The sequence below is a fragment of the Peromyscus maniculatus genome, chromosome 12 (genome assembly GCF_049852395.1).
Source record: "Peromyscus maniculatus bairdii isolate BWxNUB_F1_BW_parent chromosome 12, HU_Pman_BW_mat_3.1, whole genome shotgun sequence".
Taxonomy (NCBI): domain Eukaryota; kingdom Metazoa; phylum Chordata; class Mammalia; order Rodentia; family Cricetidae; genus Peromyscus; species Peromyscus maniculatus.
Genome location: NC_134863.1, coordinates 86172841 through 86189598, shown reverse-complemented (window position 1 = coordinate 86189598; position 16758 = coordinate 86172841). Strand labels below are relative to the sequence as shown.

The 16758-nt window shown below is 47.3% G+C and overlaps 1 protein-coding gene across 5 annotated transcripts in view; it reads right to left on the bottom strand.

The window, feature by feature from the left end:
• Window positions 1–10135: 10135 nt before the first annotated feature.
• Window positions 10136–16758, bottom strand: part of Igsf5 (immunoglobulin superfamily member 5) — a 98974-nt gene continuing 92351 nt past the window's right edge. For all 5 annotated transcript variants that reach the window (XM_042259595.2, XM_042259594.2, XM_042259596.2 and 2 more), the window contains one exon: window positions 10136–10893. In XM_042259595.2, coding sequence (XP_042115529.1) covers window positions 10798–10893 — 96 coding nt within the window. In that variant the 3' untranslated portion in view covers window positions 10136–10797. The remainder of the gene's footprint in view (window positions 10894–16758) is intronic.

Here is a 16758-nt window from a genome sequence, read left to right as displayed (position 1 = left end):
CCACCCTTTGTCCAATGTTGGATTTTCCTTTTCTCTTCTTTTCATGTCTTTCTTCTCAATTGTCTCCAGAACCCTTCCCTTCCATAATGATCCAGTGTAGAACCAGTACCCAAAAAGTTTTTCTCCAATCTTCTCTGGATTCTTTATTGCACACATTATCTCTCTTTACTCATTAATTAGACACTACAGAGAACCCAGTGACAAATCCTAGACCGCCAACAACATGTGCTCTCCCTAATAAATATCCTTAGTCTACTCTTGCCCACAGTTTCCTCTCGGAGTCAGCCTTGGCATCCCGGGATACCCATCCTCAAATGCCTGTCTTACCATAATCTCTCCCTAGATGTAAGCAATCCCTAAAGAGACAATTTTCCAAAGAACTTAGTTCCCTGTAGAAACAATGCCAAACCCTCCACCCTCCTAGTCAGTGTTCTATTACTGTGAAGAGACACCATGACCACACAACTTTCATGAAAGAAAACACTTAATTGGGGCTTGTTTACAGTTTCAAATATTTAAGTCATCATTGTTATGGCAGGAAGCATGGTGGCATGCGGGCGGACATTTGTCTGGAGAAGTAGCTGAAAGTCTATGTGCAGATCCACAGGCAGCAGGAAGAGAGAGCCAGCCGCTGGGTCTGGCTTGGGCCACTGAAGCCACAAAGCCCACCCCAATGACATGCTTCCTCCATCAAGGCCACATCTCCTAATCCATCTAAGTAGTGCCACTCCCTAATGACTAAGATTCAAATATGTGGCCCTGCGGGGGCCATTCTTACTCAGACCACCACACCTCCCCAGAGCACTCAGTCTCATTGCCCCGCTCATAACAGTGCTACTTGGTAAGGATGCTAAGAGCCTCCTTCTTAAAACACTCGCTTCAACACTTGCACAGTTGACTCTCCATTATTCAGTGTCTTACCTCTAATCTGTTCTGTATTTTAAACTTTTAGAGGACATAAATTCCAGATTTATTTCAAGATCCTATTCAGACAGATGTCACTGTGTTTATTTGAGTGATAAAATGAAATCTGGGGAGTCTGCAGGGCTATTCCAAACCATGGCCGACTCTAGCTCATGCTCTCCCATCAAGTTAGGGGTTTCAGGAAAGAGAATGAAACTTCACATTTTTTCAGGTCTCTGCTGTACCTGCTCCTGTTCATCCTAAAGAGGTAAATGGGTTTGAAGAAGACCCCACCCTTTTTGATTCTGAATACCGCCGGAGCACCTACAACAGAAACACATACTAGCCCTGAGCGCTATGCTGATAACTCACACACCCTCATATCAGCTTTCCTGCCTCACCACCCCTACCCTGAGCTCTTACTTCCTGGAACCACCTTCTTTGAAGGAGAAGAAACTCACACCATTATCACCATCAACTTTGCTACCACAGGGTCACGTCATCAGGACACTGGATGATGAGGTAACTAACTTCAAGTGACAGTTCCAAATCTCTAATAAATTTCATTAATATATTTACAAGTCCCAGCCTGCACACAGGCTAACTATAGCTGGTATTTGAAAAGTCTGTAGTCCACAGACTGGAGAAGCTGCAGGTTAAGCTGGCCCCTAAATGCAAGTTCAGAGATGTGACTATCAACTACAGCCAAGCCTAAAACACCAACAAAACCAAAAACTTGGAAACTCTATACAGATAGGAATAGTCTTTATGTTCCAAAGGAATCTCTGACAAATAGGGCTTATTGGCAACCTTGAAGTGTCCACGGAAGGTCACTGAACAATGGTGCTAAAGCATTTTGGCTTTTATCAGGGTGACGCTTCTGAGGTTCCAGAGAGGCTGCACCCCGGTATAAGTAAAGAGTCTATATCAAAGATCCAGTCGCCTGGTTGTTGGCACCTATGGGTGGCCTTCCCTGAGCACAGTGCACTCAGGATGCCATACACAATATCGCAGGCAGGGTGGCTCAAGGAGCATTTCGTAGAGCAGGCTATTCCTCTCTCCTCAGCTATTAATTTTTAAATTTTATATAAATTTCACTTACAGTATTTTCAGACTCGCACAACAGAAACATATTTTATTGATGCTCCACTCTGCTTTCTAAAATAGCACAGATCATCTCACCAGCAGGCACTTATGTTACATGTCTCGTAAGACACATATTAAATACTTTGAAAATATTTATAGGAGTTGGGCATGAATTTCTGTAACTTTTGGGAGTATTTTTGGATTGGTTAGGGGTTCATTTGCTTTTTCTTTAACCTTTTCTATTTTGTGTCTCCTGACACATGACAGGAGCAAGGGAAGAGTAATCAGAACCATTGATAGATTAACAGACACAAAGTCATGATCTTGAGTTATTGGATGGATGCCCATGTTAGGATGTGGCATATAGCTTCATAAGTATTTAAATGACAGAGGAGAGACGAATCCCCTGGGTTCACAGATGACAGAAAAGTGAATTTATAAAGAAAAGACGCAGCAAAGTTTGTATAAATATCTGTGGAAAAAGCTGTCACCTAGACAAATATGAGAATGGCACCACTAGACCTGCATTTAGCCTCAGCAGATGTCCCAAGTAGATCCCGGGGAGTCTCAGCACGTCCTGCTCACAGCACAGATACTCCTATGGCAGAGCTGTGAGCTGCAGTTACACAAGGGCCCAAGAGCTCTTGATTGAGGCTCCTAACAGAGCCAAACTCAATTCACCACCCCACCCCACTCCCGGCTCGGGTTTTTAATGTAATTGCATTCATAGAAACTTCAAAGTCTCTTACACTGTGACAAACGCAGTGAGATATTTATGGTTATAAACAGGCTTATTGCCTTTGCAATGTTTGGGGGACATAGGAAGATTTTGTGGGTGTTTCTAGGTGTTGTGGGGCATCAGAAACCTCCTTCCAAGCAACATGGAATCCTAGCACATATTAATCGTTAAGAAATCTGTCAGGTCTAGCAGTACAAGCTTGCAGTCCTGGCTACTTGGGGAGGCTAGGGCAGGAAGATTACAAGTTCCAGCCCTATCTGGGCTACTGTGTGCATTCATGGCCACTGAGCAACAAAGTGAGACTATGTATCAAAAAAGACTGCAAAGGGGCTTGAGAGATGGCTTGGAGATTAATGCACTTGCTGCTCTTGCAGAGAACCTGGGTTTGGTTCCCAGCTCCTATAATGGGCAGCTCACAGCCTCCTACAGCTCCAGCTCCAGAGGATCTAATGTCCTTGCCCTCCTCTTGCCTCCGTAGTTATCCATTGGCACCTGTATGGATACACACTCAGACCCGCACACATACAGATAAATAAATAATAAAATAAATCTTTAAAGAATAAATAATAATAAGTGAAAGAGAGGTGACTTATTTCAGAGGTTCTTGCCTAGGACACAGAGTGCTCTCAGAGTTACAGCTCCACAGGAGAGAGGAGAGAGAGAGAGAGAGAGAGAGAGAGAGAGAGAGAGAGAGAGAGAGAAAGAGAGAGAGAGAGAGAAATCAAGGAATCTTGGATGCATGTGGAGATGAGCTAGACCTCTGCCAAGCAGCATGTGTCTTGGCTGTTCAAACACCACACCCCAGGCCACACAGTAAAATACCCCCAGGCTTGGTCACTGCTCTCCCAGCTTCCTCTGCATATGCTTCTGTGGGCCTCCTGACTCCAAAAAGGGACACTCGCACACTACAGTAGTGTACCAGTGATCACTCTCAGCCCTGCCTGTCCGCTGGTTTGAGAGGCTTTGGTGGCTAAGAAGCCAAGGAGTACAAGTGGCCACTTCTGAGCACACAGCCAAGCTGCTGCCTAGAAGCAAATGGGTGTTCACATGCCTCCCAGCTTTTGTAGCAGATCTCGTGAGCATTAACTGGCCATGCGGAAGGAGCCTGCCCCAGTGCAAGCAGCATCCCAACAGGCAAGGACAGGCAGATGTGGAGCCTGTCCACCTGAGGGGAACTGAATAGGAAAGCAGACATTGAATACATAATTGTCACATAAATCACATTTACACCATTAGCAACCCATCTCTAGGGAGGAGATGCGTAAGGTGATACTAACACATCAGAGGTGCTTACGTCAGGAGTTGGGAGGGCACAGGGAAGGTGAGCGCCTGTCGGGCAGGCAGAATGGGAGAAAAGTCTACAGGAGGGGACTGGAGAGATGGTGCAGCATTGAGAGAACTCGCTGCTCTTGCAGAGGATCCAGGCTGTTTCCTGCCGTCACATGGTGCCTCACAGCCTTCTATAACTCAGGTGCAGGGAATCCAACACCCTCCTCAGGCTTCCAAGGGCACCAGGGGTTTGCATGTGGGGCACATACATACATTCAGGCAAAACACTCACACACAAGAAGTGAAAGTATTTTTTTTTAATCTATCAGAGGAATTAAAGACCACTGGATGGAGGGTGTGCTTGGGAGTAACTGTGGAAGGAGTATGTCAGAGGGACAGGAAAACGTCACTGACAAAGACCTACAATGGAAGCAAAGAGAAGCCCCTGGCCCGCTGCCCTCCCTGTGTGTAGAGAGGGGCCTATTATCACTGGTGGCCAGAAAGACAATTTGAACTTGAAGCCAGGATGGTGAACTGCAGCCCATATGTACACAAGAATACATAGCACGTGGCTAACACACAAAAATTCACACAAGCCATATGTACATACAATCTCAGGTTCACACAAGTATACACATACATACCGCATATGTAGACACAAATACATACAATACATATACGTGCAATTCACACACCTACCAAATATATACTCATGTACAGACACACACATATACACATGCACACAGCACATGGAACTACATGCACACAAACATGCCATGAAGCTGTGAGGAGGCAGGAAGGAAGCAAAACTTCCCATCCTTGCAACACCCACGGCAGGAGCCTTCGGCGGCTACGCTGCTCCTAACGAAAGGGAGTGAAAAATCTCCATCACCTGTCTAGGCCATGGCTGCTTCTGAGGGCCATGGCTGGGTCTTATGGCAGCCACGGTCTGTGTTGATGTTCATGGCTAGTGCTACCACCAAAGGCCATGTGGACGTCCACAGATTGAGTGGTTACCTGAAGCCATGTTGAAGTCTGAGGGCCATGCTGAGCAGGCCCCGCCCCTCGCTGGTGGCCGCACTAGGGAGAGCAGGTCTCCACCCCTCTGTGACCTGAAGTGCCAGCAGTGATGCCTTGGCTGTGTCAGGGTGGGGAGCTGGGGAGTGATACACGGCAGAAACCCAGACTGATCATCTCAGCTACCACCCAGGCCCAGGTCCAGGACCTTAAATTAACCCACCCCAATAACCACTCCAACTACAAACTAAATGAACCATAGCTGCCCAATCTCCATGACTCAGGACACAGCAGAATATCCAAGTCTCAGAGAGGGTCCAGTATTGTGTGTAGCAAAATCCAGAAGCCTTGAACCAGACCAAGGACTCATTGTAATTAGCATTTGCAAGTAAAACTGTTTAGACAAAAGAGCATACTGCATGAGGCACCATAGCTTCCAATGCCACTGTGATCGGAGGTGTGATGGAGATGGGGGAGAGGAGGGGTGGGGAATCAGAATGGTACAAGTTCGACAGAACTGTCACGTGACAGCTGCGATTAGTATGAGAGAAGGTCGAAACTGATAGAGGAGCAAGCCATTACCCAGAGGAGTCGGCAAGATGGTTTTGTTTGTTTGTTTTTGTTTGGGGTTTTGGTGGGGTTATTTTTGCATTTTAATTTTTATTTTTATTATCTTTTGGGGAGAAGGATATAGGAGGTGAATATGGAAGAACTGAAAGATGAATGGGATTGGGGTGCATGATATAAAATTCCCAAAGAACCAATTTTTTTTAATGTTAGGGGGGGAAAAAACTCCATCACCTGCAGTTTTTAAAATTAGGGGTTTTTTATTTAGATTTTTTTTCTATTAGTTGAACTACCTTAGACTTTATTATCCATGAAACTGAAAAGCGCTACCCAACTGCCAATGAAGTTATCCTGTAGAACACATGCATTCTTTAGGTTCCTAGAGAAAAATAAAATCAAGGTGTTTTGGGCTACATTCCCCCTCAGACTTAACTGGCTGGCACCTTAATGGATTTTTTGCTGTGTCAGCCCAGTATTAGGAGGTGGGACATCAACCTCTAATCTCTTAGCCTGAAGTCACTGGCTGAGCAATAATTCTCGTGTGTCTGTCTAGGGCCCTAGTGTTCAACATCCCATTGCATTTTCAGAAGTGGTACATGCCTCCAGCAGCATGAGAAAGACAATGGGAGCTGCTTAGGACTCAGTCCACCAGGTACCACAGACACTTCGGTCAAGGCCTCACTGTCCAAGGATGCCAGGCTGTGCTGGGAGGAATCAAACATTTGCCACCTGCAGAAGCACAGCCCCCGAGTGCTGCCTGGATGAGGGACGCTATGGATGCTTAAAAAGACAGCTTGTGTCCCGACCACTGGGCCATGCTGGGCGAGGATAGACTGGGTGCTGGCACTGGCTTGCCTGTGTGTGTGAAGATCTGTGACAGTGAGTAGGGACCTCTGAGGCTCATCATTCTATTTCCTTGTTCTGTGGGTGTGGACATGGGCACCAAAGGGCCTGAACTGCTCAATCAAGGAAGGTGCATGCCTAGGGCACCCTGGTCATGTACACTTCAGGTAAGTGGCCTCGCCGTGGTGGGGGTGGGAGGAAGTCATGGAGCTGCTGGGAAGACTGCATTTCCTGCTGACTTCACAAATGCACTCTCCATTTCCTGATTTCTGCTTCCTGAACATCCCCCTGTCTAGCCTCACCCAACTCTGTCCTCCCCAGAGACTCACTTACACACTTCACCAATGAGCTCACAGGGCATCTAGCTTCTGGCCAGGGCTAGTCCAGGACAGGTTCCCATAGTTTGGCTGTGTCTCCCCACTTAAGGCCACAACTATGGGACCTGCTCTGTGAAGGTCTAGCCACCTCTACTAACCTGTCAGTCCTCTCAGGCCTTCTCAGGCTGCCTTCTCCAAGGCCTCTAGAGCCCCTTCCAAGCAAGGCCCTTGGCTTGCTCCATCTTCCTGAGCCCTCACTTACCATCATCCCCTGCCTTCCTCCATCTGTTTCGCAGAAGAAGGGATTTGCCATCTCCAAACAGGATGGACTGTACATCTCCAAGGTGTCCTAAACACTTCAGTGTCAGGGGCAAGATATTGACGATGTGACTCTTGTCTGCCATGGCCCCCATTCGCTTTTGATGTCATCTGATTGCTAGGGACATGCAATGCAACTTTCACCTCCCTGATGATTCTCTGAGGTCAGAGCCACACAGAGCAGAGGCGATGCTTCTGGTTCTCCTCAGAGTATTGTCCTCACCACTTTAGTCCTGCTCTAAGTCAACTCGAGAAGGCCCCAGAAAGATCAGGTCAAATCAGTCAAGTTCAAAACCAGTCAGGAAGTCAAACAGGGGCATTTCTCTAGCCGGGACTTGATGGCACGAGGCTTTGAGGGATGCTTGTTCGATTGTATCTGCAGCCTCATCAGGTATCCATCACCAGAGACCCTCGTCTCTGTTCTGGAGAAACAACCTTGTCCATGTCATTGGCTGATTGCCTCCTCACACCCCAGCCTCCTGAGCCTTCCTCAGCTGTCCCCACTGCAGAGTGAAAGACACTTTTACCACATCAGCAAAACACCATGTTGAGCTGAGAGCTGCTTTGGGGGTTTGCAGAATCCCTAAATAGAAACTAGTTGACTGCAGGCTTTCACACTGGAGAAAACACAGATTGTGTTTGCGTGAAAGAGCCCATGATACGTCAAGGTCATTCCCAAGTAGCTCTCTATAGATTAGTACAGTCCAGCAGAGTTTTCTTCAACAATGGAAACCTGTCATCTGCCTATATACAGTAGTCACTGGCCACAAGTAACTATCGAACAACTGAGATGGCCTAGTATAATTGAGGGGAAAGGTCTTGTATCCTATTTAGTTTAAATAACTTAAGTTTAAGCAGTGCTGTGTGGCTCTGTAGCAAGCAGGGGTGTTGAGTGACAAGGAACGCCATCTTGATCTTTTGTTTAACAATTTCACAGAATTTGCCAGAATCTAAGGTTGGGTAGCAGTTTCCTCCAAGATTGAAATCTTCCGTTCTTGAAGAAAACTCCTTAAGACAGGATGTTTACGGAAACATTCCATCCTGCATGGAAGCTTTTAATACAGGAAAGTAAACAACTCAAAATAGTTCCAAAGAGTCCCTGAAACCAACAAGATTCACTAGGTCCCTCCTTCCCATGGGTATATAAGCAGTAAGGGCTGCCAAGAGTCGCTCTCAGACAAGACCAACAGAAGAACCTGGAAAGGACACTCTCCAGCCTGCTGAGCTGCCTGCAGGCTGTGCAGTGTGCCCCCGGTTCCCAGCTTTGTGACCTGCCACCCGTGATGAGGTGGGCTTTGGTGATGCAGCCGTCTTTGAGTGATGTCTGCTCCTGTAAGTGACCTCTCACCCATATTCCTGTAAGTGACCCCAACAAAACTCATTGGTTCACCAAGTTGGACTTTGGTGATATCCATTCTTTGGTCTGTCATAGACTCACTGTCTAGGGTGAACAGATATTTGTTCAATCTTCACAGGAATTAGTCTTGACATATGTAAAAAGCCAAACTCTACCTTAGCAGTAGCAAAGCCAAATATAGGATGAGTTGCTAACCACAAGAGAAATCTGTACCAACCAGTTTGGAACTCGAGATAATAATGGTCATGCCTCTAGGTTAAATGTGAGTCCACCAGGTGCAGGAAGTGAAATTCACTCACAGAGCAAACCTGGGTATAAAAGGGATTTGGAAAGGGCAGAAATTTCATCTTGGATCCTAACATCCATGTTGGATCCACGGGTGCACTGAAGTCTCCTGACCTCCTTCTAAATACTATGATTCTTTGGATTACCACCCCAATCTTAGCTAGAGTGATGGCTCAGTGGTTAAGAGCACTAATTGTTCTTCCAGAGGACCCAGGTTCAGTTCCTAGCATCCACATGGCAGCTAACAGCCATCTTTAACTCCAGCTCTAGAGGATCCAGTGCCCTCTTCTGACATATATGGGCACCATGCACACTGGTGTACATATATTAATGCAGGCACAAAAAAACATATACACATAAAATAATTAATAATAATAACAATAATGCGACACCACCTCTCAACCCACCAAAGACACTTCCTCATGCAGCGGACAGCAGTTAATACAGAGACTCGCAATGGGACAAAATGCAGACAATAAGTGACCGTGTGGTGCCCAGCCCTAAATGGACATCTGTATCATTGCCTCCCCAACCAAGGCTCAGGAACCATCACAGAAGAGAGAGCAGAGAGACTGTAAGAGCCAGGGTCAGGGAAGGCTGGTAAAAATCAATGCCTTCTGGGCACAACATGGCCACCGCATTTAAGAACTCAGAGCCGCCGTGGCTACCTGCACAAGACCAAGCCAGTCAGCATCCCAGCATGGAGGGTGTGCTGGATAGTTTCATGCCAACTTAACACAAGCTATAGTCATCCACGAGAAGCGAGAAGAAAATCTCAATGAAGAAACTGCCTCCATAAGATCAGCCTGTAGACAAGCCTGTAGGGCATTTTCTCAATTAGTGAGTGATAGGAGAGGACCCAGCCCACTGCAGGTGGTGCCATCCCTGGGCTGGTGGTCCTGGGTTCCATAAGAAAACAGGCTGAGCAAGCCATGAGGAGCAAACCAGTAAGCAGCACCCCTCCATGGCTTCTGCATCAGCTCCTGCCTATAGGTTCCTGCCCTGTTTGAGTTCCTATCTCGACTTCCTTTGATGATGAAATGTGATGTGGAAATGTAAGTCAAATAAACCCTTTCCTGCCCAAGTTCCTCTGGTCATAGTGTTTCATCACAGCAATAGTAACCCAAACTAGGACAGAGGGGGCGGGGCTCGCAAGCCCCTCCCCATAACCTGAGGAGCTATCAACAGTGGATAGCTGCTGGGGGAGGGGAACATCTTTTTTTTCTTACATAGTGTGGCCCCTGGCAGGCTGTCCATGCTCCAGTGGACATCCGCATGCGGTAGCACTGACTGAAAAAGAAGAGGACATGAAGTTGAGGGTCAGGTGTTGGGGGTCTAGGAGAAGTTGGAGGAGGTGTGGAGATGACAGAATGGATCAAAATACATTGTACACATCTGTGAAATTCTCAAAGAATAAATTAAAAACACAACAAATGGTTTTTTCTCTTTGTTTATTAAAGAATATGCATCTCTTTCCAGTTCTTTCATGATGCTGGCTGAATTCGAGCTTGGTCCCCTATCGGGCAGAATCCACACCTAATTCACCCAAAAACATGGGGACAAGGCTAAGGGAGCAACCAGGAGTGCCTCTCTTCTGGACACGTACCTTGGCACTGTTTTTCCTTTTATTTAACCCACCAAGCTCTGAATGGCCAGTCCACTTAAAGAGGTCCAGTTGATTGTAATTGTTTTGCTCTTGGTTTGTCGATAGTACGCAGTAATGCCCCTAGCTATAAAACGCACATAAATAGCATATCACCACAACCTAGGACAACAAAAACATTCTGAAGGTCATGGCAGATCCAGTCCTATCTGCCTTCTGCTGGCGTAGCAGGCAGGAGTGTCGTGCATGAGGAGTATCTCCATGATAGACCCTCACGTTTTGCTCAGTCACTTTAAGGAATTCACCCAAACCGTGAGACACTTCAAAATCAAATTCTTTTCAGTTTAGAGGAAAACTGATTCCTCCCATCACTATAAAACCTCAGCTCTGGTGACTCCGAGGCTTTGGCAAAGCTGAGGCCCAGTCTCAGGATGGAGAGAAGATGGCGTCAACTTGGTGGCTGTGTGTAAAACACAGCCATGGGGAGTCTTTACTACACCAAAGTTACGTTTCTGACCTTCTGAGGGCTGGCGGTGTCAGAGGAAACCTGTGGATGACCCGCTGGGCTGGGCTGACACATTTTGGGTTCCTGGTAACAAAAGCAGAAGGGTCAGTGTGCTCACCTGAGAAGCACCAGAGAGCAGAGATGAACAGCTGTATAGAGACACACCCTCCCCTCCTCTTTCTTCAGCCACACATGCTCTGGGTGCTTTCCAAGCCCAAAGAGCAAGCTCATTCCAAGTATCCAAGACCCACTTTTTACCAAACCAGATTACAGATGCAAAGGTTCCCTGTTTTGTTTTGTTTTCCAATTTCCCTGTGGAAGTTCTTGCTTTACCTGGTAGGGTTTTTTTTTTTTTTCCTTTTTAAATATAAGATATTTGTGGATGTCTTCAAATAACACATTCCTTCTAAAAGAGCAAAAGCCAGACAGAAGAGCTGACTGGAAACTCACCACCCCTGTGTCTCCTGCGGCACTGTGTGGTGCTGGCTTCTCATTCAGAAACCTTCCAAACTAACCTGGGCTCCTCTGCAAGGCCAGTGACTTCACCCTAGGAAGATGTGAGCACCACCCTAACATGTACCTGTAAGCCTAGCACTTGGGAGACTGGGGCAGGAGGATCATGGGTTCAAATTTAGCCTGAGCCACACAGGGAGACCCTGTCTCAAAAGCAAAGAAGTTATGTGCAACCCATTTTCCCTGCCGGCCCTGAGGGTAGCCGTTCAGACTGTGGGGCACAGTGAGAGCATCAAACATCTTAAATAATGCAGCGGGGCAGGATGAATTATTCAGCTGCAGTGCAATGCTGTGGATCTTGAGTGGGAATAGTCTCACGTTGCTGTGTGGCTTTCACTTACAGGCCCCCAATAAGGAAAGGAAGCCTGCTTGGCGGATGGAGCTGTCTATGCCAGGGTCTCTCTGGAGGGGGCCTTCTGCTGGGAGTGCTGGAGGTTTTTGCAGTTGTTTGCTTCTGTTTGCGCTGCTGGGTTGCACAAATGCACTGCCGCTTTCTAAATTTATCACGGGTTTATTTCTGTTTATCTCAACAGGAGGAATGGATTAGCGGGCAAGGCACAAGCCGGGTTATGAAACATTCATATGCCCTCGAAAACTGAATTGGTAAAGAGATGGAATTGCTAAAAACAACCAGAAAAATTGACTGACAGCAAGTGAAGGCCCCTGAAGAGAAGAAGGAAGGATGGCCATTTGTGTTAAATATTCATCTAGATACAAAACATTCATAAAGCCTATGGTTTTAGACCAAAATAGAAAGAGTTCACTTGTCCCATGAGCTGGTTGATTCGTAGCAAAAAAAATTCAATCCTTGTGAGTTCTGTCCTAAGATATGCTGACCATGTTACACCTGAGCTTCCTCTACCACCCAGCAATCTCTTATCCAGTAACCAATGGCCTGTTCCATACCCTAATTGCACACCCCATCGTGATAGGAGCCAGCAGTGGTCCTTCTAACTCTCCTAGACATTTACTGCCTGAACTGGGCTCTGCAGCCTAAAACCTTATTCCTCCACCCATGTTGAATGTGGTGTGTCACAGTACCCCCAGAAACATCTCAAGCTCTTGTGTGATGCAAGAAGCTCACCATGGTGGATACACAAGGTACAGTTTAGGCAGCCTCTTGGAACTCAGAGAGGACACTGCCTTAGAAACAGGCCTGTGTCTACAAAAACATTGTCCTCAAGCAGATCATCCAGGGAACATTTGAAAACACCGGTTCTTAGGCCGGATCATGTCTAGACAGTCTGGAAAAGCCCCAAGAGCTTGCACAAGTACCCGAGTGCTTCTGGGGTATGCTGCACTGAGATGTCAGGGTACCAGACAGGTTTCTACAGGTGCCGCACATAACTCATATTCAGCAAGTACTCTTTAGGAATCCAAGCATCCAGCATTTAGAAACATACCCCAAGTTTCTTTCAGGGTCTGGCATGAATCAGGATATACATTCCTAAGTGAAAATCCCCCCTGGGGCTGAAGAGATGGCACGGTGGTTATGAGCATGTGCTGCTCTCATGGCAGACCCATTCCTAGCAACCACATGGTGGCTCATAACCATCCATAGCTTCACTTCCAGGGTTCCTGGTGCCCTCTTCTGGTCTCTCATGGCACTACACACACATGAACACGTACATGTGGGCAAATCACTTGTACACATAGAATAAATAAGTCTTTAATACTGTTGTGTGATATTTTGTTTGTGTTCTGACAAATAAAGCTTGCCTGGAGATCAGAGGACAGAGCTAGCCACTACTTAACCATAGAGGCCAGGCAGTGGTGGCACACACCTTAAATCCCAGCACTTGGGAAGAGGAAGCAGGAAGATTAGGAGTTCAAGGCCACCCTGGGCTACACGAGATTGAACCAGTCTAAAAGAGAAACAGAGTAGGGCAGTGGTGGTTCATGCCTTTAATCCCAACACTAGGGAGGTGGAGACAGGAATATAAGGTAGGTGGAGACAGGATCTCATCTCCATTTGGTCTGAGATTTTGTAGAGGTAAGAACTCTCTGGTGGCTGCTGCTCTGCTTCTCTGATCTTTCAGCTTTCACCCCGGATATCTGACTCCAGTTTTTACTGAATTATACTAATTAGGATCATGCTACAGGTAACTGCTAGATCTAGACCATAACTAGAGTCATGCCACATGGCCCAGGATGAAGATGCACATGTAGCAGCTCCCACCAACCTGGAGATACAGATTCATGTATGTAGAGCTCAGAGGTACTAGAGGCTGGAGCATTCACAGGAAGCCTTGGAGTAGCCCCAAATGCTACTGTTTCCTGAGGTCCTGCTTGGCAGTTGCTGTGCTATTTACAGAATTAAGCTCTGCCTCTTCCAAGGCCTATTAGCACCAAGCAGGAGCCTCTGTTGCTGGTGGCACCCTGTGTCTCTATGGATAGGCCACTTATCTGGCCCAGTGAGTTCTCCAGCAATCCAGGCTAGGAGGAGTACCGGCTGCAGGCTGCCCCACAGCTAGAGAGCTCAGTTTAGTCTACAGTCTTTTCAGACTATAAGCTGGGTGGGAGGTGGGGTGGGTTTCTACAAAGAAGCACAGCTTGAAGTCAACAACCCTGAACTCTAACCAGCCAGCATCTCGAGCTGGAGAAGAGCTGGGAGCCAGCACAGACCCTAAGGGGCATGCATGTACAGAAATGCCCCCATGTCAGTGTGGGGAGGCCTGTGACAAATTGGAGCCACACCGAGGCAGCGGAAGGGAGGCTAAAAAGACGAAGGATACACTCTCAGCCACCTCTCTCTCCTACCTTTCCAGGAGCATGGATGAGTGGAAGAGAACTGGAGGATGGAGGGTACACAGAATATAACATCCTTACAGGAGACAAGAGCTCTGGGAACAGTGCCCATCACCCCCTAAAGACTCCCAGACTAGACTGGGATGTGGCACCTGGCCTTCACAAAGCTCTACAAAGGAACCTCTGGGCTTAAGGGTCACCTGGACCATCACTGTAAGAAATGGTTATGGCCACACTGGAAACTTCCATGTGTCCAGGTGACCTCACAAAAGACTATGTCCTCTTCAAACCAAGCACAGGGAATAGCTGTGTACCTGGCTGCAGCCCTTCCCTCCAGCATCACTCCAGCTCAGTGGCTACTCAATGTGACTCCCAGAAAGCATAGCCCATGGCACATCCACACTCAGAGTCTCCAAATGGGCTACCCAGAGGCAGTGTTGGGGCCTACCCCTGCACGGGCATCCTTTGGTGGAACCTGACTGCCCTCTTCAAGGCACGCCTTCCCTAAAGTCCCCCCACTGGGAATAGAAAGAGCCAGGCTTTTAATAACTCCACTAAATTCTAGCTAGGCAAAGACAGTTCTCTCTGCGGTCTGATTGGTGTTGTGAGGACCCTAACACTCTCTGATGCTGAGCTCACCTTGAAGCTTTGCAAGCCCCTTAGAAAACACGGCATACACCATCATTATCATCATCAGATTCACCACCGGGGCCACTACCTTATTTTTTCCACCAATAGATCACTTAACTGGCTGTGTGTGTGTGTTAATATCCAGAAACCCTCAAATTTCTCTCCCTGTGTATTTTCAGCACAGCTTGAAGAAGCATCCTCTTGGAGTTCTGAAAAGCCATTCTCTATTCTCTTGTCCAATCACTGGCATTCCCATTTTCCACACTCACACCAGATACATTCCAGACGAAATTATCTAGTGGACCCTAATTGGATCTCTTCCTAAGCAAACACTTGGGCTTGTCTACAGGAAACTCTTGACAGGAAAAAAAAACAGAATGGAGCTGGGGAGGTGGGGGTTTCTCAAATGCGCTCTTGGGGTATCCATGTGGGATGGTTTCTCTTCAACATGGCTGAATCTGAAATCACCTGAAATGCACACCTCTGAGCATATCTATGAGGGTGCTTCCAGGGAGGCTTCAGAGGAGGGAAGACCCACCCTGAATGTGGGAGCACCACCCCGTGGGCTGGGGTCCCATACTGACTCAAAAGGAGAAAGGAGGTGGCACACCCATCTCTCTCGGCTCTGTGAGACCGTAATGGACTGCATCTCCAAACGTGAGCAGAAAGAAACTGTTCCTTCTTTATGTCCTTTCTGCCAATCATCTTGTCACAGCAACAAGAAGTGTAGCTTGTCACAGCAACAAGAAGTGTAGCTTACATGCAATGCTGGTAGCTGGGTGGGAGGGAGCCCCTCAGCCACGTGCATCCTTATCAGCCTATGACCCAACCCACGAAGAGCCACCGGGACTGGACATACAACACACACACACACACACACACACACATGAACACATACACACACACACACATGAACACACACACACACACACACATGAACACACACACACACACACACACACACACACACACACACACACACACACAGCCTGCCCATTCCTCCCTGTAACTGCCACCTCTTGGTCACCAGACCAGTGCTTCTGAAGAAAGCCTGTCTCCTTTCCCCCACTTCTAAAGCTTCAGATCCATCCAAAGATCCTCAAGCCAAGGATCTGCTTTACTGAGAAAAACTGGCCTCTCTGTTTTCCTGCCACTTCGCCTGAGGGAGTGACTACAGTGTGTACTAAGAGCTGGCAATCTGTCCCTGAGACTCACCTTCATTTGTGCCATAGTTCCCCTATGTATCTTCTCAGCTGGCTCCCTGTGTTCCCCCAACATCACCTAAGTCCCTCAGCTACCTAACTGAGCATCAGGCAGAGTCTCCTACCCACTGAAAGCCCAGAATGTCTGTGTCACTGGCAGAAGGCATGCAGGTAGCTGAATCCCAGAGGGAGGGAGAAAAACCACAGCCCAGAGCTACCTGGAAATCTAAGCCAATCCATGTGTCCAAAAAGAATGATCGGGGATCACAAAGGTACGTGTGCTAGATGCCATCACCACAAGTCAACAGCAATCCCTGAACAGATCAAGCAATTGAGTGAGTGACTGGGAGATCTGGAGGCAGCTTCTCCGAACGGGACAAGAAGAGTCCTCCTAACTGGGGCCCCCAGGGTGGCATCCCCTGGAGTGTGTCTCTAGGAGTTTTACTTGTATAGGTCAGAGAAGGTGTTGGATATGCTTTGCCTACTACTTCAGATATAAACTGTTTTCTGCAATATTAACTCCAGCTCATACATGTATGTGTCCGTAGATCCCAGCTGACAGTTTTAACTGTCTTGTCCATTGAACACTACAGACTTATGTATTCAACTGCACACTGAGTCTCTGCGATGACATTTAATGGAGACCTCAGAAACACTCCACATAAATATTGTGCTTTGTACCCAAACCTCTTCTCCCTCAGCAATCTCCGTCAATGGCAGCTCTAACCTCCAAATGGTTCTGGCCATATTCTTGACCAAGGACTCTTCCCTTCTCCACCCAAACTCCAATCTCTCTCAACCTCACATGCACAGCAAACCACATTTATTCTTCTGCTTTTCAAACCCATCACCCAGC